The sequence below is a fragment of the Ambystoma mexicanum genome, chromosome 6q, assembly GCF_040938575.1.
Source record: "Ambystoma mexicanum isolate Mex_15411 chromosome 6q, UKY_AmexF1_1, whole genome shotgun sequence".
Taxonomy (NCBI): domain Eukaryota; kingdom Metazoa; phylum Chordata; class Amphibia; order Caudata; family Ambystomatidae; genus Ambystoma; species Ambystoma mexicanum.
The window spans coordinates 1,089,696,850-1,089,722,956 of NC_090937.1; the positions used below are offsets into that span (position 1 = coordinate 1,089,696,850).

The following is a 26,107-nucleotide window of genomic DNA, read 5'->3' on the forward strand; positions in this document are numbered from 1 at the left end:
CTAGCACCACAAGTTGCTTGCAATGGGAGTTGGTTAGTACGGATCAAAAGGTGCAATTTATGGACTGCTGGATATGGCCACTGCAAAATATAATGTTGGGGTTTCTTGTAACAATGAGCGACGACAGCCACCAGAGCATTGCCATGTAACTTGGATAGGTGGTCATAATTATTACACCAGTCCCACCTTTCAAGTCTCCTCGAAAAAGCTCCCATCAGTATCTCAAACTCTTACCACGCTTAAAATCTGGGACCCATTTTATAATCTCAAACAGGTCATTATTTAACTTCTGAAATTTATAGCCCCTCACAAGTAAATATTTCTCAAAACTCAGCTCAATGTGTAATAGATAGCGATACTTTATACAGATCATACGCAAGCTACATGAATTCAATTTTCAGTTGTGGTATTTCATATGCAATTCAAAGTAGCCATGGCCGGTAATATAAAGGCCTGATTCAGGGAATTATTTGCGTGGAAAAAGGGTACTAGCACACCAAACTGCGAGCAAATCCACCTTCGTTGATTCATGGAATCGAATGCGCAGTACTCTTTTTGGACTTGCGTGGAGTTTGCGCAGACTCGGCACATCTCTGCAAGCCATTGAGGGCCTTGTGCGAGACACCACGCAGAGCATTGGCGTGGCTTCCGCAGAGGGCTTGGAAAGGAGCGGAACACTAGAAATGGGGAAGAACGTGTGAAAAAAGGGGTGTTCCAAGGGACGGCCTACAAGCAGTCCCTCACATGCCCACAATTGCGCGGCACGATACGTATTCATGGATTCGATTGCGCAATCTCTCGCAAATGTCCGCGCAAGTCCTTCATACTATCTGCCACCCGAAGGCAGGTGTAAGTACACTTGCGCATAGGAATGGCAGCACGGAGTTGGGTTTGCATGTCAGATTTCGGGGTGCGTGTACGCAAGCAGGGTTCCGATCCAATTTAGGGGTGTGCATACGCAGTGTAGCAGGGTGCAGGGACGGTTTACGGGTATTCCCATGCAGATTTTTCGAGATTTCAACCAAGTTACAATTTTTCATACGCATGTTGTCGAGTGCCGGATACGGTTAAGGCCCAATTGTGGGGGACCCCACGCAGCGTTTGAAGGGTGCATGTATTCACGCTCGGGGGAGCACGCAAAGGCAGCTGTCTTGGCTGTTTTTGCTTTACATGGGGGCGTGATTGGTGATTTTCACATGATAACTGGGATTTTAGATGCTTTGCACAGAAAGCACTGAATGTGCACGGTTTCCACAGCTAGTGCCAACCTGATGTCATTTATTGTTGCCTTTATTCAACTTGCAATCCTTATTTTAAATGTAATTGACTTGTATGCTGCTTTTATCTTTTTATTGTTAAAATTATACTTCCTGCATTTGAAAACAGTATCAGAATATGATGGCATATTTAATATAATATTTGAAACCTCTAGTATTCTGATTTCAATTTTTTGTATTTTTTCATTGCAACCGATCGCAATATCGTAAGTAAAAAACACCTAATTTTAGCACCTATAGTTTGGAATGTTTGTATGAAATTCCAGCATTTATTTTAAAGTTATGTGTATGATTGAGCAAGTGTATTTGGGAGTTCTTCTAACATGCCATTTGTAATACAACATGCTCTTATTTTAGTAGTGCCAGTAAATTCTATAGTGGACATGCTAAATGCTCCTCGTGTGCCTGAAATATCTGGTGATTGCAGTGACACTTAATATGCTCACAAATACTCAAAAGAACACAACATTTACAGTCATTTTGCAAATAGTGTACACTTCTGGAAACAAATCTAACACCTTATATGTCTACCACGTTGTAAGCGCGAACTGGGCTAGGCTTAACTCAATAGGAGGGAGTTCTGGCCATGGAACTTAAACAGACTCTTTTTACTGCCAGCCCAATCTAGTCTGCCCCTTAACTTTCCTGCTCATATTGTGGGATATGCCTGTCTTTGTTTCGCAACCCTGCATGCATTCAACAAACAGAATTGGCCCCTCTTATTCAAATGGAGTGATTCTGATATGGACATCTTAGGTGGTAGATGGCAGCCCATCGCGATTACCACAGGTAACTGGGCTGCATCGAAGGCAGTGGCAAAGCAGCCCTATGATGCCTCTTAGCAACTGCCCCAGTGAGTTAAGCTTGTGGGCATGAGAAGCACTGGCAGAGCACCTACCACTCTTGTGCCAACTGCATCTGGCTTTCTCCTTTGCATGTGGAAATTGACGAGGGCAGCCATTATTTTTTTCTCTGAAGAAATATGCCCATTTGTCACTTCTGCACCATTCCTGTGAGTGCTGTATTGGACACTACTGCTCCTCCTTTCCATTGGTATGAAGACTAAGCCTTGGTATCTCACAGAGGCGTTGCTAGGGGGGGCTGAGGGGGATATAGCCCCGGGTCTTTTGGTTGTAGCCCCGGATAGACGCTCAGGAGCTACAACCAAAAGACTAGCTAGCCCTGAGTCTTGACAGTCCCGACATTAGTGTAGCCCCGGATCTTTTCCAGACCTAGCAACACCTACTATCTCATCCCTCTTTGCTATCCTTCAGAATACAGACATTGGTAAATCTGCTTGGCCTCTCTTCAGCAACGACCTCCAAACTGTGGGGAATGCTCCCCTGGGGGTACCTGGCACCACCTCAAGAGGGCGCCAATCCCACAGTCTGAAGGATAACTCAAAGCCGCTGTGTTAATCGCTGTAAACTTACTCCTTCCAATCAGAGCCTATGGCCTGCTAGCCATGTTACGTGAAGGAAGTTTCAGGGGTATGGGCACAGCGTACACCAAATGTCCTCCTCGCAGCGAGATCCAGGCAGTGTTTTAATCAGTAGAGTGTGCACACAACCCCTCTACTGGGGAGCAAGGCAGGCACTGTGGCCACTGCCCCTACCTACTTTCAAGAGAACAGTCACAAATAGTATGGAGAGAGGTGCATGACAACTGAAGGAAACCCAAAAGGTGTAATACACTGGAGATGGAGGCAGAGAAATAGAGAAAGGAAGCGGGAACAGACCATACAAGTAAAGGCAAAATAACGGTTAGGAAGAACAGAAAGACAATGTGAAGGAGAGGGGAGCATAGAATATGCGACACAATGGGACGGTGAGGCAAACAGGGGCAAGAGTAAGAAAAGAGACAGATGTGGTGTTTGGAGGACAGTCAGATGGGAGACAGAACAGGAGGGGACACCCAATGGGATGGAGAGGCAACTGAAGTGAAAGTTGAAATAGAACAGTGAGGTGAAGACGAATGGGGGACAAAGGGGCACAACAAGAAGGAATAGACATTAAACATGCGAGTAAGGAGGGACAGAACCGAAGTGGAAAAGGGGCTGTGAAAATAGAAAGGAAAGAGAAGAGAAACTGATGTGAGGGAATCGGAGATGGGGTGTCAGAAAGAGAGAGGGAACAAGAGAGAGAAGCGGGGGGAGAGAAACATGGAAAAGAGGAAAAGAGAGTGCAAGTCAAGGACAATGTGTTATGAGTGAGAAGAGAGAATGACAGGGTGAGCAGGCAAGAGGGAGAGAGAAAGGGAGCACAATGAGAGATAATGGGATAAGAAGAGAGACAGAACTAAAGTCATGAAAAGAGTGAGACAGAGAAAGAACATGATATAAAGAATGAGAAAAGAGAGATTGGGGGAGGGCAAGAAGGGCAAGAAGTGATCGAAACAGACCTTGAGGGAGTGAGAGACAGTACAGAAGGAGGAAATGAAGAGCATGGAAGGGAGAGCAGGAAGAAAATGTGAAGCATTGAGAGACAAAAGAAGTGGGTAAAATGGAAACGGAGGAGCATGCAAGAGAAATAACTAGAGAGAAAAAATAAAGTTTGCTGAAGGGGGTAAGAGACTGCACGAGGAAAGGAGACATAGTACAAGATTAAAAGGGGTCCTCAGAGGAGAGGCGGCTGTGGAAGGAAGATACACCGGGGAGATAGAGCAGGGGTGGAAAAGTGAAGAAGGGAAAGAAAGAAACAGGGATGGTGAGTGAAGACTGGTTGGGTAGTAGAGCAAAAGAGTTTACTGGAAGGAGAGGGATGGTGACAGGGGAGGATCAGGGCAGATTGACCATAACGCCAGGATATTGTGAGGCCGTGTGTGACAGTGCTGCAGTTTGGGAAGAGTTGGTCCTTGTGGACCAACCTTTTCATGTTTCTAGGTTGGAACCTATGATGCCCTGCACCCTGCTCCAATGAAATGGTCTGAAAATCAAGATGTCTGTTGCAAGGCCCTGTTCCCAACTCTCTGCCACCTAAGCATAGCTGTCAACGTTCCCTCATTCGTATAGCTTTACCCTCCGAACAAGTCAAATGCACCATATTGGGCATGGTGGTAGAGGAAAGTGACCTCTTGGAAATCAGCCTACTCTCAACCCCAAACATTGAATAGAGGCAGAGGGTCGTCCATGGGCATTCGTGTACATTTTATGCCCATCCTACACACTGCCCTCACAGTCATCTGCATCGGTAATGATGATTTGGTGGTCCCAACTCCAGAAAACGTTCCTCAAGGGAGTGCAGGCCTAAAACATTTGAAGACCTCTGCTCTAGCGAGAGTGACTGTGTGGAACTCAAATTAGATAAACCGAGTTCACGAAAAAATGTTCAGATTGCTAGTGGATGTGATTTAACTGTAGCAAAAAGTAATTGCTTAGGGAACCATCCCTTTAAATATATTGCACTGAACTACAGATTCCCGCTGGAGGTCGTTAGGGGCCATCCATGTCCATTTCTAGAATTCTGATCTGTTTTCAGTTCACCCTTACCATTGTTGAGAAACAACTTGGCCAATCGTGTCAAATCTCAGCTCTAATGTGACTCCCATTTGAATTAAGTTAACAAACATTTGCTGTTATTTTCCTTTGCAGAAAAACCTTTTGTTTCCCTTGGTGAAAATATGGAATCGGTCATTGAAACCAGTGTTGGAGAGCGCGTGCGAATCCAGGTGAACTTCACTGGATACCCCCCTCCAGAGATAAAATGGTAAAGTGTGACCTATGAGTGTCTTTTCAAAGCCTCTTGCCCCATCAGAGCAAAGAGTTCACGTATATTGTCACTGTCTTTGCAGGAGGAAAGATGGAAAGCAGCTCAGTTCTAGTCCCATGATCAAACAAGGCTACAACCTGACGATCATTTCTGCAAGCGAAATGGATGTCGGTAGTTACACTGCTGTGCTCACCAATCCAAGGACAAAGGAGCAGCGCAGTCACACAATACGCCTGGTTGTGAATAGTGAGTGCTACATTGTGCTTTGTTTTCACTTGTGTACCATTTATAAAATATGCCACAACATCAAAACCATTAAAAAGGGACGAGCATACTCGTCCTTGACACTTAAGGGGTTAACCAAATGCAATGTCATTCGCTGAGGGCCTCAATGTGACTTTGGCCGCATTTGTAGTTCTTATACCGCCGAATGAAATTGCTGTTACCACTGGGGCAACAGTGGCAAAATCTGTCTAATTATGAGATTACTTTATTTCCCATTCAGATGTTCCATTGGACTTTATTGGGGAATGGCGGTATTACCGTGTCGGTAATACCACTGACACCATTACCATCACTTTTGTGGAGGTAATACAGCATTGCACACGCAGGCCGTTTTTATGCTTGTGGGCTTGAAAACCATAATGAGGCTCATTGACAAAACAGGTGTTAATGATATTACCACCTATTATACCACTATTGCAAAACTCATATTGAGGACATAAGAGCTCTATTTGTTTTACACGCAAAAATCAGGCTAAGGCCCTCATTACAACACCGGCGCTAAACCATGGCGCTATTAGCACCATGGTTGGTGCCAGTGTTGTAACGGGTCCGCCATGGTTCAATGGGGAATTACCACCCCATTCCAAGGTTGGCGGGGCGGTAATTCCCCATTGAACCATGGCCCTTCCCCATTCCCCTTTTCGCCCCATAGGGCTCTATGGGAATGGGGAAGGCGCTAAGTACGGTACCGCAAATTTCGGTACCGCACTGAGCACCAAGGTCCCTTTGCGGGTCCCTACTTTAACGGCTGGTGTAGACCAGCCGTTAAGGTCGGGTCCTGCAAAGGGACCTCGTAGTAAGGCGCTAAGTGTTTAACGACCCCACAGCCTTTTACGGCGCCGTTAAACACTTAGCGCCAGGGTCGTAATGAGGCCCTAAAACTGCTATATGAAAGGGGCATAATTTTGATATGTCGAAAAGGATGGCAGAGATTGAATCTGGAGATATGACATTAAGGACCCAAGCTGCAGAGGTTATATGTGATTTTACCGACCGAAATTACAGAGTGGTAAATTTCATTGCAGATAAAATACCGAAAAACCCAGAATTCTTTTTTTTTTGTTTAATTTTGGGGGGCACCCCCAACTACTGTTTTTTTTACCCTTATAACGCCACCCCAACCCATCCCTACCCATTTTAACCCCCTTTCCCCACTGCCCTTTATTTATTTAATTAATGAATTCATGTTTGCAGTGTTTTTCAGTATTATGGTCCACTCTGAAATGTACCACTCTGTAATGTTTTAGATATATTGACTGGGTACCGCTGCGGACAGAATTTAACCAACACAAACAGTATGCTGGCACATTTTCGGAGAGCACACAAGAGAATGTGAATTTAAAATGACTAAACACGTTTAATCATGCTCATAGCGACGCGCTGTTGATCCTATTCAGTTAGCACATTTTAAGAACCAGAGCCGTTTATAGAGCTGGTGCAGGGAGCAGAATTGCTAGCACGGCCCATGTCACCAAGGCCACCTGTATCCAGATGTAACTTTTCAGCCAGTACCATTTTGCATAAAGCCCATCATGCAATGGGCTGTGTGCTGTGAATCCAGGCCTATATAAAGATCATCCCAATGACATGGGGCCAGTTGGCAGCTCTTCCTGGTTGACTAATGTGGTGAACAGCACAGAGCCCAAGACTTTGTACACATCCAGATGCACCAATCTGGCACCGAGAAAAGCACCCCGAGCACTGTGTACATGCCACTTTTAAATGTATTGATGGGACAGCGCATGAGCGTGTGATGGAGGCCTTCGTGGATTAGGCCACCTTTAGAAGGACAGCGTGAGGGAGTGCCTTCCAGGGTTAGGAAAGATGGCGTTACCCTGGTTAACAATAAAGTCTTGCCATAATTCTGAGCTTTTTGGTTGGAATCAGTCAACAAAAAAGTACTTTTAACTTGCTGTAAGTGTCTCAGGCTACTGGTGTGACATCCCTAAGTAACTGGATGTGAGGGGTTGTGTGGCCTTGAACCTGAATTGTTACGCCACGGGCCTTCGGTGCAGACCATGGTCTCCCCTTCCTAGCACAGAGGGCATGCAATCTGAACTATTCTGCCACAATGTAATCCCAATCAATGCTGGAAAGCCGGCCTCACAACAGACTAAATGGCAAGTACACACGTGTTGCGTGTAGTCATCTTGACAGTTGCGTCAACAAAATAGCATCCTTCCTAAATAGTCTCAGCTTAAACAGCACAGTTCTGGTGGCCATGTCATCTTGCGGTGTAAAGAACTAGTGCTCCATTTGCCATGTGCCCCCGGCACTTAACCCGCACAACAATTCCTGGCGGTCTACCGACTTGGTAAAGGAAATGATTCCAGTGGCCGATTTTCAGAAATGTAATAACATCTGGGAAGCTATTCCCGGATTTCTTGTGATCAACTGGAGGTTATTAAAGTTGAGAGCAATAGGTCTCCTTCCCTGAAATTGTGTTCAAATATGCAATCATTTTTTTTAATTTCAGTTTACTGTAATACCATGTCATGTCACTTACAGCGTAACTATTTCCGGCCTAGTTTATGTTCTGTTTCATGCCTATTCTATTTACAAGCATCGGCCTGGGACATTCCAAGTTTGGCAGGTGGTTTTTTGAGGGGAGATTAATTCATGGCAGGGGTCTTATTTAAGAGGCTTAACCTATTTTATGAATACAAATAATCTTAATTTCATCTGTAGGCAACACTTGGTAAGCTACTTTACAGAGGTCGAGCGCTATTAACGCCTTGGTTGACGCCGTACCCGGACCGGCAGCGCCTTGGTGGATGGCGGAATTACCGCCCCATTCCAAGGTTGGCGGGGCGGTGATTCCCCATTCACCAAGGCTCTTCCCCATTCCCAAATGAGCCCCCATAGGGCTCAATGGGAATGGGGAAGATGCAAATAACGGTGACCGTTCATTACGGTCACCGTTATTGGCTTGGAGGCCCCTTTGCGCCCTCGACTTTAACACCTGCTCAAAGCAGGCGTTAAGGGCGAGGGCGCAGAGGGAACTCGGAGTATGGCGGTAAGGGAATACCGCCACCGGTCTCGTTACCGGTGGCCGCTATCCCTTACCGCCATACTCGGAATGAGGCCCAATGTGCCTGCAAAGGGCAAGCATTGTTTCACATTAAACATAGATTTGTTCCTTTCACTTATTTCATGGGAAGCTGAATGCGTGGCCCATCTGTGACCATGTTTGTATTTTCCCACCAGTTCCACCCAAGATCTGGGAGAAGGCTGTGCTGTCCCCCCTTGATTCTTTCAAGTATGGCAGCGCGCAGGTCCTGACCTGCACCGTATCCGGGGTGCCCACACCAGACACCATCCAGTGGCATTGGCAGCTAGAGGAGGAATGCGATTTCACTACTCAGTAAGTCTCTTCTGTCCTCACTGTTTAGTTCTAGAAGCACCTGGTCCCAAAGAGCATAAAATGGAATGTTATACAAGGGAAAAAGGTTTCCGTTTTCTCTTCTGCTGGTGACCTCTCTATTCAAAAGAATGAAGCAAGTGTTTTGTTTTCTTTGATGCCGAATTTGTTTTTTTTACTGCACCTAAGTACCTTAAATCTGCCCTCACCAGCACAACAACAAAGCTATCTTGCATTTTCCCTCACTCCCTCCTCACTAACCTAACGCACCCTCTCTCTGTCTCTCTCTCTCTCTCTCTCTCTCCTTACTTCAAGTCTGCCAAAGTGACAAGAGACCATACAAATGGCAGCAGTGCGTGGTATAAATCACAGTGACATACATGTGTAGCATAATATATATATATATATATATATCTCAAAATAATAATAATGTGCTGCGGTTCGTTCATATAATCAATCTTGTTGGCTTTAAGCAAATAGTCAGAAAACAATGCTGTCAAGTGTTAAGCATATACTCTTCCAGTTAATCTTAGCGGAAGGATAAACCACGGAGTCAAGCGGTCTTCTATCTCAAGAATAGGCGGTAGCAGGTAATAATGTCCCCATACATAATGTTGCTGGGAAAAGCCATTGGCGACATTATACATGGCGACATTATGTATGGGTGCAGGTTGCTGGGATATCCCCTGCTCCCCTTGTAAAAAAATATATATATAAATAACAGGGGCTGCGGGGGTGTCCCCTGCATGTTAATTGTAATACTGTCTCCACAAAAAACAGCGACTTTTTAGTCAGGAGACATTTTTGCAGGGACATTATTACAATGAACCGAATATACAGGGTGGGTGCAGGGGCAATATAAGATGGGGCCAAAAGGGCACTATCCCGGCAGTGAGTGTACATTCAAGCCGCCTTTGAAGATATGGAAGACCACTTGACTCCCTGTGATTTATCCCAAGCTGATCCCGAAACAATATTTCATCCTGATGAAGCTAGCACAACAGCGAAACACGTGTTGAGAATTAATAAGGAGCATTTGCAAGCTTACCCCATTGATCTGAGAACTATGTGCCCAAACAAAAAGAATTGATTGTAAGATTATAGACTCACCCCTTGATGTCAATTATGTTGGGACTAATTGCTCATAAGCGCCAAGATTTATTGGATAAATATACTGTAGTACATTGCAATCATTGTGAGATATATGGAAAAAGCTCTGCTTTATCAAGAACAAGACTCTTCCGTCATTCTTTTGAAAGACGTGGCAACCAGCACAGGATAAACCACAAACTTGTCTTCCATGTCACAAATATAAAACATGTCGGCCTTTCTATTTCTTTGATATTGTGATGGCTTATACTTGAACCTTTTACGATCTATTGGCCCCCCATCCGTATGGAAGATCATCTGTTAGAATGACATCCCCACCCTCCAAGATAGGGTGGGCAGAACATTGAGAAAACCATCTACTTTTATGTACAGAGAGAAACATCAATGCTACCGGATGAGTGAAAACCACGCAGGCGCTTGTGGGCCTGATTCAGAAAGCCATTTTATAATGAATCAGTCCCACAGTTGTTATAGGCAAGTGTAAGCCTCAACATAAAGCCAAAAAAGTTGTGCACCTCCAACCCCTTTATCTTCGGGGATATCAAGACTTCACGGCAGTGTTACTTACAATATAAATGTGTCAATCACAGCGCCACTTCGACCTGTTTGGGGCTCATCCCTGTGTCATCAGTGTGGTGGAGTCAGCACACATTGAGAGTCTGTCTGCCACTGAACCACGTCTAAAGTGGCACAGCCTTTAAACAGTGAGGGTATTCTAGGTGAAAGGCTGCTTCCCACAACTCGTGTCCGAGGCCTTATTCTGGGGGTTACATTTCTTGGCAAAGGGCTGCAGCAGGCCGTGTGTGTCCTGCAGATCAAGACAGAAAATGAATGTGTTATGTTTCGTTTTATAGCTCATTGAATGAATCCGTGACTCGTGTTTTCCCCTTAATAATTGTAGCAATTGCCTGTCTGATAATGGAACCCTGCCTCATTGGCGACGCCATTTTATGTAGCAACGTTTGGAGTGTCGGTAACACCGGCGACCACTGTCTGCATTACCTGTGTGTGCAGTGGAGAGAGAAGGGGCAGCGTGCAGGAATCGAGCGCGGCGTACGATGCTCGCCCTTATCTGCGTGAAAGGCGACCCCAGGGGATGTGAGCAGTTGATAGATACCAGGGGCGATAGACACTAGTGCTCCCGCTCCACTGCCATGTCGCTTGGCTTATCTGGCCTGAACACTGGCTCGCGCTTCCTGCCTGCGCACGGGCCCAGAGGATTCCAGCTTCCTGTTGTTGTTTTCCACGCGACTTCCGTTAGCTCCCCCTGGCCCCTGCTGCCCGAGCGCTTCCGACACAACAGCAGCCAGCAGCAGCCTCAGGACGCTCCTGAAGGAACTCGCTTGCTTGACTGTTTGTCCCCTGGGCTTCCCGTGTGTGGAATTCACTGGAACGTTTAAGGGTTTATGAATGGACAGATATGTTCCAAAAATAAAACTGTTCCCCTTCGTTGCCTTGTGGAAGTTGGGAAGCTAACACGTTCGAGTGCTTGAAGATGTGTTTATAGCGAACGGTGGCGGGGTGGGGGGGAGAGGAAGCACTATGGGGAATATAACATACATTTTATGGAATGTCTCTTAGCTAAAATACAATGGGGGGAGGGAACACAAAATACATTTTATGGAATCTCACTTAGCTACTGTATTGTCTTTTAAGGCAAGTGTGTGCCCTTGGTGTTCGTTATTGCTTTTCTCAGAATCTTCTCTCATTGTGCAGAGTCAGTCTAAGTGTACTCTTCCCTTCTGTTACCAGCCATCAACCTTCAGGTACTCCGTACACCTGCAAAAACTGGAAAAATATTGGTGACATAAACGGTGGAAACTGGATTGAAAGAAACGAGACCCATGTTGGTGTCATCGATGGGAAACTAAAGGTGCGTAATGTTAAAACACTGGTGCTCATTCTGCTGAACTTTCACTATGACCTGGATGGGAGGATAGCTCTGTGGCAACGCACAGGTCTTGGAAACAAGACCACTCTGAGCAAACACAGGATCGAATCCCAGACTCATGCTTGAAAAAAAATGAGAATAAAAAATTAGCGTGTTATAAATAACCTGCCCTTCCACAATGAAACTAGCGCCTAGATACCTACGGGTTATGTGCGCTGCAAATAAATGCAAAAAATCCACATTCAGATTAAGTTATATGGGCCCTCATTACGATACTGGTGCTATTAGCATCATGGTTGGTGCCGGTATCGTAACGAGTCCGCCAATGTTCAATGGGGAATTACCACCCCATTCCATGGTTGGCGGGGCGGTAATTCCCCATTGAACATTGGCCCTTCCCCATTCCCATTTTTGCCCCATAGGGCTCAATGGGACTGGGGAAGGCGCTAAGTACGGTACCGCAAATTGCGGTACTGTACTTAGCACCAAGGTCCCTTTGCGGGTCCGTACTTTAACGGCTGGTCTAGACCAGCCGTTCAGGTCGGGTCCCGCAAAGGGACCGCCTAGTAAGGCGCTAAGTGTTTAACGGCGCCGTTAAACACTTAGCGCCAGGGTCCTAATGAGGACCATAGACACTGTCCCAAGGCCATATCAATCATCTAATGTTCCTGAAGGCTACACTCAGGCCTTTAATAAGGTTTACAGCCCCTTAGTGCCCAATGGTGTGGTCTATTAAGCGATTTCATTACTCTTGATAATATATATAAATAAGTACATCAATGTTTTTAGTACATAAATATGCCTGGTCGATCACAGGGAGTTCATTGGCTGTGGATTCATGCTGCGCTGGCGGAAGCATTTAAAGTTAGCGTGCTGAGCGATCCGAGGGCTGTAAGAATCAATCTGCAGATTGTTCAATGAGAATTCTCTGTGTCTAGTCGCGAGTGCTGTACTTTAGCCAGAATGACGCGCTTCAAGGGCCGTGCCTGGTAGCAAAAGCCTGCGGGCCGAATTGATAGAGGCCGCAGCATTGCCCTTTTCTAAAACGTAATCCCCTAGGCAACCTTATTATGGCTAGTGAAGAAATGCAATGCCAAATACTTGAAGCCTGGGTCAGAGGACACCCAGGACTCCACATTTCCGATAGCTCATTGCACTTTTGTGAACGTGTTTGTGTAAATGGGCCATGCATGCATGTACATTTGCGTGCACCTGCACAGTTTTATGCTATTGAATATACCTAAAATCCTCATTGGCATTATAGGACCAAAGGATGCCCCTGCTTTACCACTGCGCCTTTCTTTGCTCTATGCCCACAAAGTGTGTCATCGCCTCCCTGGAAGCGACATTTAGCCCCCATCTTTCACGAGTCCACTACCACTTGTACATTAAGAGATCAGGGTGACACCCGACCCAGTATCTTGGTAACAGGCCCAGCCAATCGCTTTGTGAATGCGGTTGCTTTTTCGTTTGGCAAAGTGTACTATTATGCACACTGGTGGAAGGCGGGCTAAAACTATCAGCACTATTGAGTCAACCAGTCGTTTGCAGACATCATAAAGCGTTTCCTTTACCCATCACTGGGTTTACAATAATGGCATTCGAAGCTCATAGTGAGTGAGGTGCCCTTGCATTCATTGTCATATCTCATGGCAGGACACTGCTGACTTACCCTATTGCCCATGACCAGTGATGGGCATGAAAACAGCGGACAGGTGGAACGTTGGTATTGTGGACTGTTTTGCATGCCTCAAGGCACTGGGAGCTTTGTGTACATAGACTGCAGTTAGTTCTTCCTAACAGTCTATTGTTAAGTTTACAGAAAAACGTTGTTGTGCGGAGTATTTAGCATTGCTGATGTAAGCATATTGTTATTCTTTGTAATTTTGGAGCGGAATGAGAAGCACAAGAAGGCGGTACAATTCTCAAATCAGTGTGAACGTTGGCAAAAAGTATTACTAGATAATACAACAAATAGGGCCTGACTGTCACTGGGACCCTGTTCATAGGCTCAGCAAGGACCCAACTCTACCGCTGTAACCCCAGTTGCGTTGTGAGCAAGATTGGTTATGCCTCCTTCCAATCCTGTCCCTAAAGTTGTCCTAAATGTCGATAAAATGCCACATATTTTGTTCCGCCAAACAGCATAGGATTTGGTTCACCACCTTTAGTGTGCCCACGTAATCAATGCCCTTTCATGGATGTGGTGCAGTTAGACCCATGTTTTCTTTTCTTTGACTGACATTTGGCTGACATACGGGCATAGAAGTTAAACTATGAGCAGCACATTGATTCGATAATGCATTGTTAAAAAAAATCTCTCGTTCATAAATCGCTCGTTCATTGTCATGACAGAGTATATTTCACATGTTTGAGGATGTTTGTGTAATTGTAATTATAATTGTTTATTTATACAGCGCTTATACAAAGGTGGAGTGCTTCAAAGTGGTTTAAATTTGAATCCATATGCATGTGTGTATATGTGTGTTAATGGGCATATTTAACGGCGTGGAGATTGTTAGTGGGTGTATGTATGCTCTACCGAGTACGCCAAAACAAGAGAACATTGGTTACAAGCACGCACTCCTTCTTTAAGCTCTGCCATTGATCACTACACCATTTTCCTATGTGCAGCCTCCACACATACGTTGCTGCCACTCTAGCTTGATATGTTACTTGTCTTCATTTTGCAGATTGTGAGCACTCTAACTATTCCAGTTGCTAATGTGTCAGCTGTGTTCAAGTGCGCAGCCACCAACAAAGCCGGCCACGATGAGAGGGTCATCTCATTCCACGTCACGAGTAAGTAACGCGCAGCGTATTTGAGACTCCCGCAGTTTCAAGAGCTCTCACTAGGCACAGGCACTAAGGCTTTCTGTATGAAACAACCAGCATGTGGCGCTAATCTTTCCTGTCCAGCTAGGCCACAATGATCCAGTGAAGAAATACAGAGATACAAAGTCAATTGTTCTCCCTCTAACACTGTACATGTATATTTTGCAAACAAATTGCTTTCACCAGTTTGGTGCAGGACTAGAGAATGCTTCACTTGGGCATGTAACATTGGCAATCTACACAGCCTATGTCTGTGTCCCCACCGGAGCCTGTGAAATGACAAAGTCACTTGCAAACAATAGTGTTATTCAGGCTCATTTCCGGCCTTTTCTTACCTCGTCACTTTCTTAAGCTAGCACACACCATTACATGCGCACACCGGCCTCTGTCTCGCGGCCTTGTTTCAGACTCCTCCCACGCCACTACGAAGTAGCCACCTTAGATGTCAATGCTCTTCTGCTCACTTTGCGCTTTGGCTGCTTATCTCCTTTGCTTTGTCATCTTGCAGACGGTATATTAAAATAAAATGACGCAATCGGACTCCTGTAGTGCGACGAATTGTGCAGGTTGGATCATTGTAGATTGTGAACGGCAGTCGTTGATGTTTTCCTGGAAGGGTTGTTGCTTCCACTACCCGTCCACAACATTCCATTGCTTGAAGACCCTAAATAAATGACTTGATATGTGTATTTATTCATTGCAATGCTTAGGCGAGAATGTGGCCTACACTCCTTTCTGTGTTCCAAAGCGCTGTTCAATTTTGTTTGGTTATATAGCGGCTGCGACTATATAGATTTGATCATATTTCTTGAAATTACTGTTGACAATTAGGTGCTCACTTTACAAACATTTGAATACCTACAAAGGGAGTGATACACATGTGTTGAAACTGTTTGACAAGGTTCTTGCATGATATTAAGATATTTAGAACAACGCCTCTTTAACTGAATGGCCAAAGAGCAATACTCTACCCTGTTCTATTGTTTCAATGATGTCTGTCTAGAGCTGAAACATACCATGCATTTTATATATATTTTTCAGGGGGTCTTGAAATACAGCTCCAGCCCAGCAGCAGAGTGATCGAAGGTGGCCACCTCGCCCTACGATGCATTGCCGATAGATCCACTTTTGAGAGCTTAACGTGGGTCAAGCTTATCCCAAGCTACTCTCAAGGGCACCTTAGAGGCCAACCCCTGCAGACGGTGTGCAAGAATCCACACGCACATTTGAAAGTGAACGCCACAGCCACGCATACAAATGGTGGAAATGTTACTTCGGAGCTCGTCTTTGGAAATGTGTCGCTGCGCCACAATGGGGATTATATCTGCATTGCTGTGAACAGAAAGACTCAGAAAAGACACTGCCTGGTGAAACACTTGTCTGTTCTGGGTAAGTGTTTGAAGTTGACTTCCTCAGGGCACGTGTGAATTTGAGTATAAATGAGAGGAATGGGGTGGGATGGGGAGCCCGAAGCTGCAATTCACTAAGATCTGATAAAACACAGGCAAGCTGCTTGAATTGCTCTTACCAACACATCTCTTCCCTCACCTAGCCGAACAGAGATTAGTTTTCGTATTGAAAAACATTCTATCACTGCCATTTTTCCTGAAAATCGATTTCTGCTCACAAGAATTTCAATGCTGGTGGTCATTTTGAATTACTATTCAGTTTGGGAGCTAAACCATCAATATCAGCTTTAATATCACATGTGGACCATCCACGCTCAACCATGGCTGACGATAAGTGAAACCCACTCCAGTTTTCAGTACAATCAATGAATATGCAAATGTAATCCATTGCTATCCTTTCTATATAAATTTATCTCATGAATAATCATTGCTGAGATCCGGAATACCTGTCTTGATTCAAGCCTTTGTGGGGCGCTTCTGAGTACCCCTGGCATAAAGGATGCCTACTCTTGTATTTAGGGAGAGCTGTAACAGTAAAACCCTTTTTTAGGCGTTGGGCTTCCCAGCTTCCCTGCAGGACTTACTTTAGGGAAACATGCTGCTCGATCTCTCAATATGGGCTCCTGGACGTCAACAAAATTCCATAACCCGAGGGCAGGGATTGCATCCGGGGAGTGAGATCCCACATCATGCCACATGCATTATACACATGGCTTAAAATGTTTCAGAAACGATCTGAGCTTACACTGGCGGGAAGTCTGCTATGCAAGGACGGTGTAGGTTGGAAGGATTTGAATGTAGTAAATATATTACTGTTAACAATCATTTTGAGAATAATACTAATATTAATGGTGGTGGCGAGGATGATGATTTCTGTTAATTCTGTGCCTCCCTTTCCTATTTCTGCTTCTCCCTCCTCCTCACTTTACCCTTTTGCTTTTATTATTCCTCTGACTATGGTCTTGTGTACCCCAAGCACGGGCAGAGTACCCAAAATTCTTGAACAATGTACGAGTGCCGTAAGACCGCTAGGGTGCTGATTGGTGCAGTATAAAAGTTTAATAGCATAACGCATTTATGATGATGATAGAATTAGTAATACAATAACAATACCAATGCTATTTTAGAGCACACATTTCAAACTGAATGGTCAGCAATTAAACCATTGGTGTTATCATTACCCAACAAAATGCTACTTTTTAAAATTAAACCTGATGAATGGGGCAGCCAGGCTCTCTGGGATACACTGGGCAGGTGCTCACTACCTGATACATGTTACATGGTCGTTGTGAGGTGGTGGCAAGTGCAGTGTCTTACACGAGATCCTACAAGAGTTTGGTGAGATTATTTGGGAAAGGCTCAACCACCTATTATTTGATGACAGTACTATATTTCCCTTGGATTCAAGAACCGGCTAACATGATGCATTTACCTTTGCTTTCATACCATTTTTACAGAGATGCGCCGATCCAATTTATTCTTTGTGTCCCATTTTAAAAATCTATACTTAAAAAAAAAATATGGACAAAAGACATTCTGCTTATGTCGCTGTGCTACCGAACGGTATGTTGACTCAAATGGAAAGCCCCAGTGTACTTAATGTCCCATCTATTTTTCTGTTCACCCTCGTCTCAATAGCTCAACAGTTACCTACAATGAAAAAGTTATTACAAGATCAAGTTGCAAATATCAGTGAAACTATAGAAGTAACTTGCCGTCCAGACGGGACCCCGACTCCACTTATCAAATGGCTCAAAAACAATATGACCCTCGTCGAAGGCTCAGGTAAGCGTGCTCTGGTTCCTAACAGTTACAGAACAAATAAGAGAGTGTATAAGAGTGAACACACAATACAAGTGAGAGAGTGCGCAAGAGACCTGCAGGCTTTGTGAAGAACCCCTCCTTCAAACTACACTGACTTCGAGGTCAATTCTCTGCAAAGCTACCCTCAAGTCACACGTGTGCTTTTGCTACGAGACACTGGAAGCTGACTTAGACATCATTATGAGTTCGGTGGTATTTTCGGCAGAAATACCCCACACTCTTTTATTACCGCCACTGAGTTTGGCATATTTACATCCAGATTGCGAGTGGGGTAATTGCGGTGACGATCCGTAATTCCGCACAGAAAAATTCCTCAATATTTTTGGGTAAATTGAAAAATCCTCCAAACAACTTGAGGTTTCTCCTCCACGTAACCACAAAACTCAGAATGTGGTGGTGCAGGAAAGTGGTGATAATTATGTTGTCGCCATTTTCTGCTGCATCACCAAACTCGTAATGAGGCACATAGTCTATTTAATGTTATGTGTTAAGTATTTCAGGGCAATAGTCCACAGTGGATGTTGAGTGCAATGTCAATCAATAGGATGAACTGACCACACAACTGCACACATCAACAAGTGCACGTACACTTCATTTGCAGGTATTATTTTGAAGAATGGGAATCAGACGTTAACGATACAGAGGATAAGGAAAGAAGATGCTGGGGTCTACACCTGTGAAGCATGCAACGACGTAGGCTGCACAAAAACACAAGCAACCTTCTCAGTCGAGGGTAAGTGATAGTTTTTTAAAAAAAAAAATACTTTATTCAGGGAGAAAGTCCTTAATAGAAAATTAGTAGCCCAAAAAATTGCCAAGACAAATCGTTGCCCCCCTTCTTAGCAGTATTTCATGTTCATGGCCAGTCTCTCTTATACATTTCAATGTTATGAAGTTCACGTCTCAATACCCCATGTTGTCAAGGCTTGCAGAGGAACTCCTTTCTTTCTCCAATGCAAGGATTTCATTTTGAGGGCTGAATATTCCTCTATCCTTTACCATATCTACGGAAACAACAATTTAGCGTGTTCTTACTTTGGGGATAAAAACACCCCAAAAAATCAGACATACATTACAAGTGTGGTGTTGTTGGCGTCCTGTTTTTTTGTCTTCAAAATCCGGTCACCCTACTGGGGGACAAACACAAGCACTGGTGCTACATCTATCCCTCCCTCAATGTGCACCTCTATCCTAAACACACATTGCCAACTTCGACACTCGTGCAGAAACATGTGACTCCTTCTCAATGTTCCAGCAGTCTGCGTGCTGTGACTCTCTAGATGTTCTGTACCATGACTCCTACAAACCTTCACCATTGACTCTGCTGGCTACGGCTGACTGTAGATGTGATCCAAAACAGCCGGGGAGCCAAAGGTTGCAGAACCATGTTCTAACCAAACCATCACTAAGAAAAATCCCCTATTACACTTTCTCAAACCAAAGCGCCACTCCTTGCTGCTAAGAAGTACTGTTTCGATTTGTATCTCTGTTATCAACCTCTCTAATACCTTCTACGTGGTCAAGTTATATCTAATCTGTCCAGGAACACTATTTGCGAAGAAACAGTAATTGAAGCAACTTAACTATAGTTATATGTGTTATTGTGGCAGAGCATAACTTGGAACCCAGGTTAAAGTGAACATTTGCTTCCATTGCATATCTAGCACATGGCGTGAAGCTGTCTATGTATCACCCCCTTGATGCCTTTCACCTTCACCTGTTCCCGAGATAGACCTGAAGGAAGTGGGATTGTTTGTGTATTAGCATCGAAATGGTCCTTGTCAGCAGTGGTGCCTACCCACTTCAGTGTTTATCGCAGTTTGTGCGAAGTATGAACTAATGACCCACTGTACCGGCTCTGTTCTGACTGTCGTTGTCATGCTGAATGTTCTTTGTAGGGTCGGAAGAGAAGACAAATCTGGAGCTCATTATTCTGGTTGGCACAGGGGTGATTGCCTTGTTCTTCTGGATGCTTCTCGTAATCATTCTCCGGAGTGTAAAGCGGGTAAGGCAACTGTTCCCTTGGCTGTCCTATGAGCGCTTCTCTTGCATGACAAATGTAATCTGACTCAGGCCCTTTTGTGTTGTTTTGCTTCATTGTTCTTAAATCAACAGGCACATTTTTTGCTCAGCGCCATGGCATTCTTGGATGGGTTCCTAAGGGTCAATTAATTTGCTTTTAATTGAGTGGGATCTCCGAAAAAAACACCACATCTCTTTTCCCTTGTGAAAGCTCCATTAACTAATTACAGTCTACAGATGCATCTGTGGTGCTGCTGGGCAGGCGGGGAAAGAGGGGGACATTAGACCTGCATCACTGGGGAGATCTAGGGCAGAAGGGATGAGGTGTTGTTTGTTGAGGCAGCACAGTGTGCTGTGTGTGTGACCTAGAATGTTATTGTTTTTCAGCCCAGAGATGATGAGCTAAAGGGGGGCTTCTTGTCCATAATTATGGACCCCGACGAAGTCCCGCTATGTGAGCAGTACGAACGTCTCTCCTATGATGCCAGCAAATGGGAGTTTCCCAGAGACCGTCTGAAACTAGGTATGTATTCATTAAAACAATGCCTGGCCTGTACACACGTATAACACCATTATGGCAGGCTTTATTTTAGTCATGCACTTAATGCAGAGGTATTTGAGCCCACTGGCCAAATAATCCGAGGTTTGAAAGAACAAACACAAATCCTAGGTCTGGCCAGACAGAGAAGCTGAAGGTTGGAGAGGGCAGCAGAGTGGTGCCGGTCCCATTCTCTGTGTATTGGACTACTGCGGCTACTCCAGGGCTCAAGTCGAGGGTACACTTGGATGGACTCGGGTGGACTCAGTCCCTCTAGCTAACATGAGAAACATTGAATGGCCTCTTTGAATTAAAGCCTCTCGTCTGGTTCGCAGGCCGGACACTTCACCTCTGCACTATGTAACCGGATGGAAAATAACTAACAACTAAAGGTGAAATGTTTCATTTCATCACTGCAAGTTCCAGGGAAAACATTTGTATTGGTTCTTGGAGTTTAAAACATGCACAATGTTTTCAAAAACACTATTAGAAGAAAAAACCTCTCATGGTTTTATGTGTGTATTGATTTTATTAAAGGCAAATTCCATTACTTCTGTGCAATCTGGATGGCTATGCATAGCCAATTTAATGGAATGTGCATATTTCAGCTTGATATGCTAATTTCTGGCAACATCATATCCCATTGAGTTTGTTGATGAGCCCGTCCCCTCCCCGCCACTTTTATTTCTAGGACTTGACTCCTGTACTACTGGTCAGAGGGTAACATCATCCAAAACATGTTGCCAATAAGGGGCAGCACTTGGAAGGGATTGAACATAATATAGGCATGGCAAGAAAGAGACTGCACTCAGGAGCCATTAAATAACAGGGCTCAGGTAGCAATACACTGCTGGATGACTTGAACAAAGCGCAGGCAAGCGCACAAATTAGGGAACACCTGTGTGCAACTCCTAATTCTTTTATGTATCAATAGGAAGTGCAGCCCCGTAGACCGTGAACTATGTACACAGTACAGCCTCACCATCGTTGCTCACTAGCTTGTGCCCTTGGGGATGTGGGCTACTCTGAAAAGATTCATGTTGTGTGTTTCATGGCCTATGTACAGACAGTTGCCCAGAAAACAGTTCTAGCAAAGCACATTTGCTCGATGCATTTTTGGGATGGCACATACTAAATGAAATGGACGTTGTTCTGCCCACAAAATGTGTTTTGACATAAGGCACCTGAGTAAGGACATGACATTTGAGCCATGGCCTTTGAAAGTCTCCAGAAAGAATCAAGACGGGCCATATCGGAAACAGTATATTTACAGGAGGGGGTCACTGATATATGCAAATAACTAAAGACTTCCAGAGTTGACCTGTATTGCTAGGCCTCTTTCACAACACAGCTAACGCTTCTCACTCTCTCCACTAGGTAAACCACTTGGGCGCGGTGCTTTTGGACAAGTCCTGGAAGCCGACGCTTTTGGAATCGACAAATTTGCAACCTGCAGAACAGTGGCAGTCAAAATGTTGAAAGGTAATCTCAAAATGCCTTTAAAATATAAGCCTAAATGCGGTCACTTTGGAGATTACACTGATCACATAGACGTCTGTAGCCAGCCTCCATGCCTCAGGGCCAGTGTTTCGTGCTTTACGAATAAATTAAATAAATAAAAACATTGAGGCTGTAGGATATGTAAACAGATTTCACAAGGGAATATTGAACACTTTTTAGAATTTGCAATTGCTGTTGCACACCACTGGAACGTCCAGTTCCATTCAGATGTTTGCACTAGTCCGTTCGGAGTAAAATAAACCATTTTAGCTGTTTGGATATATATAGCCTTTGTTTATTAGTTATTGAAAAACTTCTACTGTCATCACTTTAAAACTTTTTTCACTTTTACATGCAGCTTTTAGTATTATATACCATGGTCAAAAACTCTTCATATGATTGTTTATTATGTTTGGCATGCATAGTTTCTGACTCCATGTTAGGCAGCTTGTATTTGTTCAACACATACTTCTAGCATAGATCAGGTTAGTATGCACACAGTGTTTGAGTGTCAACGAATGCACAGCTCCAAGGTTCATCCACAGTTGTGTCACTCGTGATTGCATATTTGCTCTTGTATGCCCCATATCTAAATGATTAAACTTGATTGAGGTTAGATTAAGGATATTTATTACTCAGCAAATAGTAATTTATGTTATATGGGCTGCATGGGTTGAGACAATTTACAGTGTGCAAGGAAGAGACCTATGCAGGGCTTGCCTAATAAAGGTATCATCTTTGCAAGATCCCGTGGTGTTTTCTCACACAAAAACTACTTTTCCCATTCAAGTTAGGCTTCACTAAAATAGTGATATCTTGTGACTGTTTGGGTTCCAAGTTATCAGGAAGAACGTAGGTTTCTCTAAGTAGTGACATCTTGGAAAAGACACGAAGGGAGTGCTCCATCTACCGATTAGAGAAAAGGAATGCATTGTTCTGCAGTGACCAAGACCCCTTTCTTTGTCTTCCAGATGAGGCGACATCCAGTGAACACAGGGCCTTGATGTCAGAGCTCAAAATTCTCATTCACATCGGCCAGCATCTCAATGTCGTCAACTTGCTGGGTGCCTGCACCAAACCTGGAGGTGAGGGGGCTCTAGGACTTGCATCTTTACTGGGGATCAGACCTCATCATATTTTCTCAGGATGGAGACAACAAACATCTTTGGTGTAGAAATGTTGATGTCTCACTGCCTATTCTTGTAATCAATAAAGCTAACACATTCAGTGAATGGCCTCATGATGGTCACAGGTTTCAATCGCCCCATCTGATTTTATTCCATACATCTGCCCAATTTATGTGTGGTATTTTTCACTTATAACACCCAATGGTTGGGGATTAGCACTTTAAATGTTTTCAAAATAATGGATCTGCATCACAAGGAGATTTATGGACATTCCCAAGATCACCATCATTATCTAAGTGGGGTAACTATTATTAGACCCACAGTCTTCCTGTTCTACAGCCTTATCATAAACCACTGGACCAAATATCCTTCCATCTCCACACATAGGAAAATATTATTCTGAAGGTCTTTTCAGAGGAATAGTCAAAATACTTGTTAGATTATTTGGGAATCAATTTCTTTAAAGTCTAGGTACCAGGTTTTGGAATATGCAATTAGCCCACTTTGTTCATCCTCTTCATTTTATAGACAATTTGATACCTTAACCAATAGTTCATCTAGTGATACAAATTAGAATGCAACAGATTTTGTCTGCGTTTTCTATGTTAAGCAGGACATTGCCAATATAGGTTCTGTTTTATTTTTATGCAGGGCCTCTTATGGTGATCGTGGAATTTTGTAGATTCGGGAATTTGTCAACCTACTTAAGAAGCAAGAGAAATGACTTTGTGTCGTTCAAGGTGAGATTTCATTTTCGGTGATGCTGGCAAATTTCCCTTTCAATAGATCCTAATGTACAATAGAAATTGACTGCGGCTCATGGTGAAAGGTGACATGTTCAATATTGTATTGTGTGTTAAGTATTGATATTGATAAGGTAGAATGATGCTGACCAATCCAATTATAATTGTAAGCAGACGAAACCATAGAGATTCCTGGCCATACTGCTCATCATGATTTATACGTGACGAGTGAGCTCACCACATGGCAACTCAAGAAAGAGACAATTGGGATGGGCAGGTGGTAGAGGTTAGAGTTTCTTGTTGACACCTGCACTCAAATGCACGAAAGGACTAAAAGTAAAAATAGTTAAGACCGTTCTCACCAAGTCACATATTTGCTGGTCAAGACAGTGCAAAGCTGGTGTTGTTCCAGGTGTCTCCCTTTGCGTTATTTCAATCAACATTGCCCATTAAGGGTCATAAAGGGGTTTTCCTCATGGAATGCCCGACTATCTCCCCAAGAAACTGGGGCTGGTATCTACCCTTCATTTGGTTACACATTTATTGTAGACAGAAACCAGTTGCAAAGTGTAAAGGGGCAGGGTTGGTACACTATTTTATTCCTGGGTACTTGGCAAAACAAGAACTTCATTTCCCTATGGTAGATGATGATACTATAGACATTGTACCTATTATGAAAGAGGAGTCACCAAAATGACCATCTTCACCACTCCATCCGACAAATGCATGCTTCCTGCTCGAGCCCTTGAGTAAAGGGAAAGCTCACGCCGTTCTGCATATGCTGGCCAATGAATCTTCTCAGCCTGTTGGCTTTGTCGATCATCAAAACAAATATCTAATATGGTCCCAATGCCAATGGAAGGCGGGGCTGTTTCATTTCCATGTTTCCCCAATATCAAAGGAGTGGCGGGCGGTGGTGCTGAAAAACCGACAGATGAGTTGGAGCCCAGTGGCCAAAGGGATATGGACGGGAGACCGGGAACGCTGGGAAGGGGAGAGAGGAAGATGGCAGGGCAGGTGTGAGCAGTGTTCAGCTTGCTCCGAAACTGGGCTAAGATCATTAGATTCACCCTGGGTTTGGAGCAACCTGATTGACTGCCGCCCCTGCCTGTTTGCTAACAGTCTGTTTGTCCGAGTGTTTATATGCATGCCTTGTAGGTCTGATAAGTCTAAGATTTTGCTTTGCTCTATTCCTTTAGATGTTCCATGTCCCAGAGAAAAAATATTACTTTTAGTGTCATAGACACACTGTAGAGTGTAATTTCCTTTGTATTTTCCGGGTTATTTTCATAATTTAGACAATGTACATTTCATTGCAGACTAAAGCAGGAAGATTTAGGAATGGAAGGGAAAGATACGCCGGGGATATCCCTGCAGAAGTGAAACGCCGTTTGGACAGCATTACCAGTAGTCAGAGCTCAACCAGCTCTGGGTTTGCGGAAGAGAAATCCCTCAGCGATGTGGAGGAAGAAGAAGGTAGGAGAACACACAGATTGCTGCGGTGCTGTCACCTCTGCGAGTAGCTTTGCAGTCAGCTCACAAACAGCTGCTGTTCTGTAGCTCCTCTAGACGTACTACTACAAATGTACTACTACATCTTGCAATAGCCATTACACCACGGATACTTGCCTCATATATAATGTTTGGCATACCGTCTTCTGACATCCTGGACTTTGTTTTTTCATCTTCTCCAGCCACCTTTACTCCTACACTTTCTGCCTCACTTTCTGAATTTCTCTCTGCTAAGAAACCCTAGTGACAATCCGAGTGCCACACATTTGTCCAAAAATTCAGTTTGGTCCTTAGTGTTTTCACAAGTGTTAGTCCCAGCACTATTAAAGTTCTGATTGGTTCCTGGATACATCTACCGAAAGTCAGTCAGCTGCAGCTTGCCATAGATTAGACTCCCCCACACCACCCACCCTCTCTTCATCAGCATTCATGACCCGCCCCTATGACTACAAACTAGTTACATTTATATTGCATGTTCACACTTTGAATCTAAAATCAGGAACAATTTGCAACCGCTCAAATTCAGTTAACACCCAACATTTGTATGCCCCATGTATACACACACCGCGTGAAGCTCTTGCATGCACAACACATTTCACACTCACTGTCTTAGTGTCGAACAGCAATTGCTGTGAGTCTTATCACCATACACCTGCTCTTATTGCAATGCTCCAAATTCCATTTCTTGCTCTCCAGCCCCTCGCCCTTATATTGTTTTGCTCATAAACGTCTTGGTGTTGTCTTCGGCTTCTTCCTGACACGTTTACTTTCTTTCTGTACTTACCTTTTACTCCAGTAGATACCAGTTTCATGTCCAAATGGTTTTTAGATTGCTTGCTTTTAAGAGTCACTGTTAATTCCTAATGATCAAATGCTGCTTCTCTTTCCCATATCTTGAGCCCAATCGCATTGAGTCAACCGCCCTAAGTGTACTCTAAACCCCATTGTCTGCAATCTTGACAAAAT

The 26,107-nt window shown here is 44.1% G+C and overlaps 1 protein-coding gene across 2 annotated transcripts in view; it reads left to right on the forward strand.

Moving 5' to 3' along the window:
* The window catches only part of KDR (kinase insert domain receptor), a 190,075-nt gene that overhangs the window by 151,265 nt on the left and 12,703 nt on the right, over window positions 1–26,107 (forward strand). For both annotated transcript variants that reach the window (XM_069631646.1, XM_069631645.1), the window contains 14 exons: window positions 4,867–4,981; window positions 5,067–5,230; window positions 8,477–8,633; window positions 11,493–11,613; window positions 14,325–14,433; window positions 15,508–15,855; window positions 17,514–17,660; window positions 18,301–18,432; window positions 19,598–19,704; window positions 20,109–20,244; window positions 21,637–21,741; window positions 22,731–22,844; window positions 23,538–23,626; window positions 24,949–25,105. In XM_069631646.1, the coding sequence (XP_069487747.1) occupies window positions 4,867–4,981; window positions 5,067–5,230; window positions 8,477–8,633; window positions 11,493–11,613; window positions 14,325–14,433; window positions 15,508–15,855; window positions 17,514–17,660; window positions 18,301–18,432; window positions 19,598–19,704; window positions 20,109–20,244; window positions 21,637–21,741; window positions 22,731–22,844; window positions 23,538–23,626; window positions 24,949–25,105 (2,001 nt within the window). The remainder of the gene's footprint in view (window positions 1–4,866; window positions 4,982–5,066; window positions 5,231–8,476; window positions 8,634–11,492; window positions 11,614–14,324; window positions 14,434–15,507; window positions 15,856–17,513; window positions 17,661–18,300; window positions 18,433–19,597; window positions 19,705–20,108; window positions 20,245–21,636; window positions 21,742–22,730; window positions 22,845–23,537; window positions 23,627–24,948; window positions 25,106–26,107) is intronic.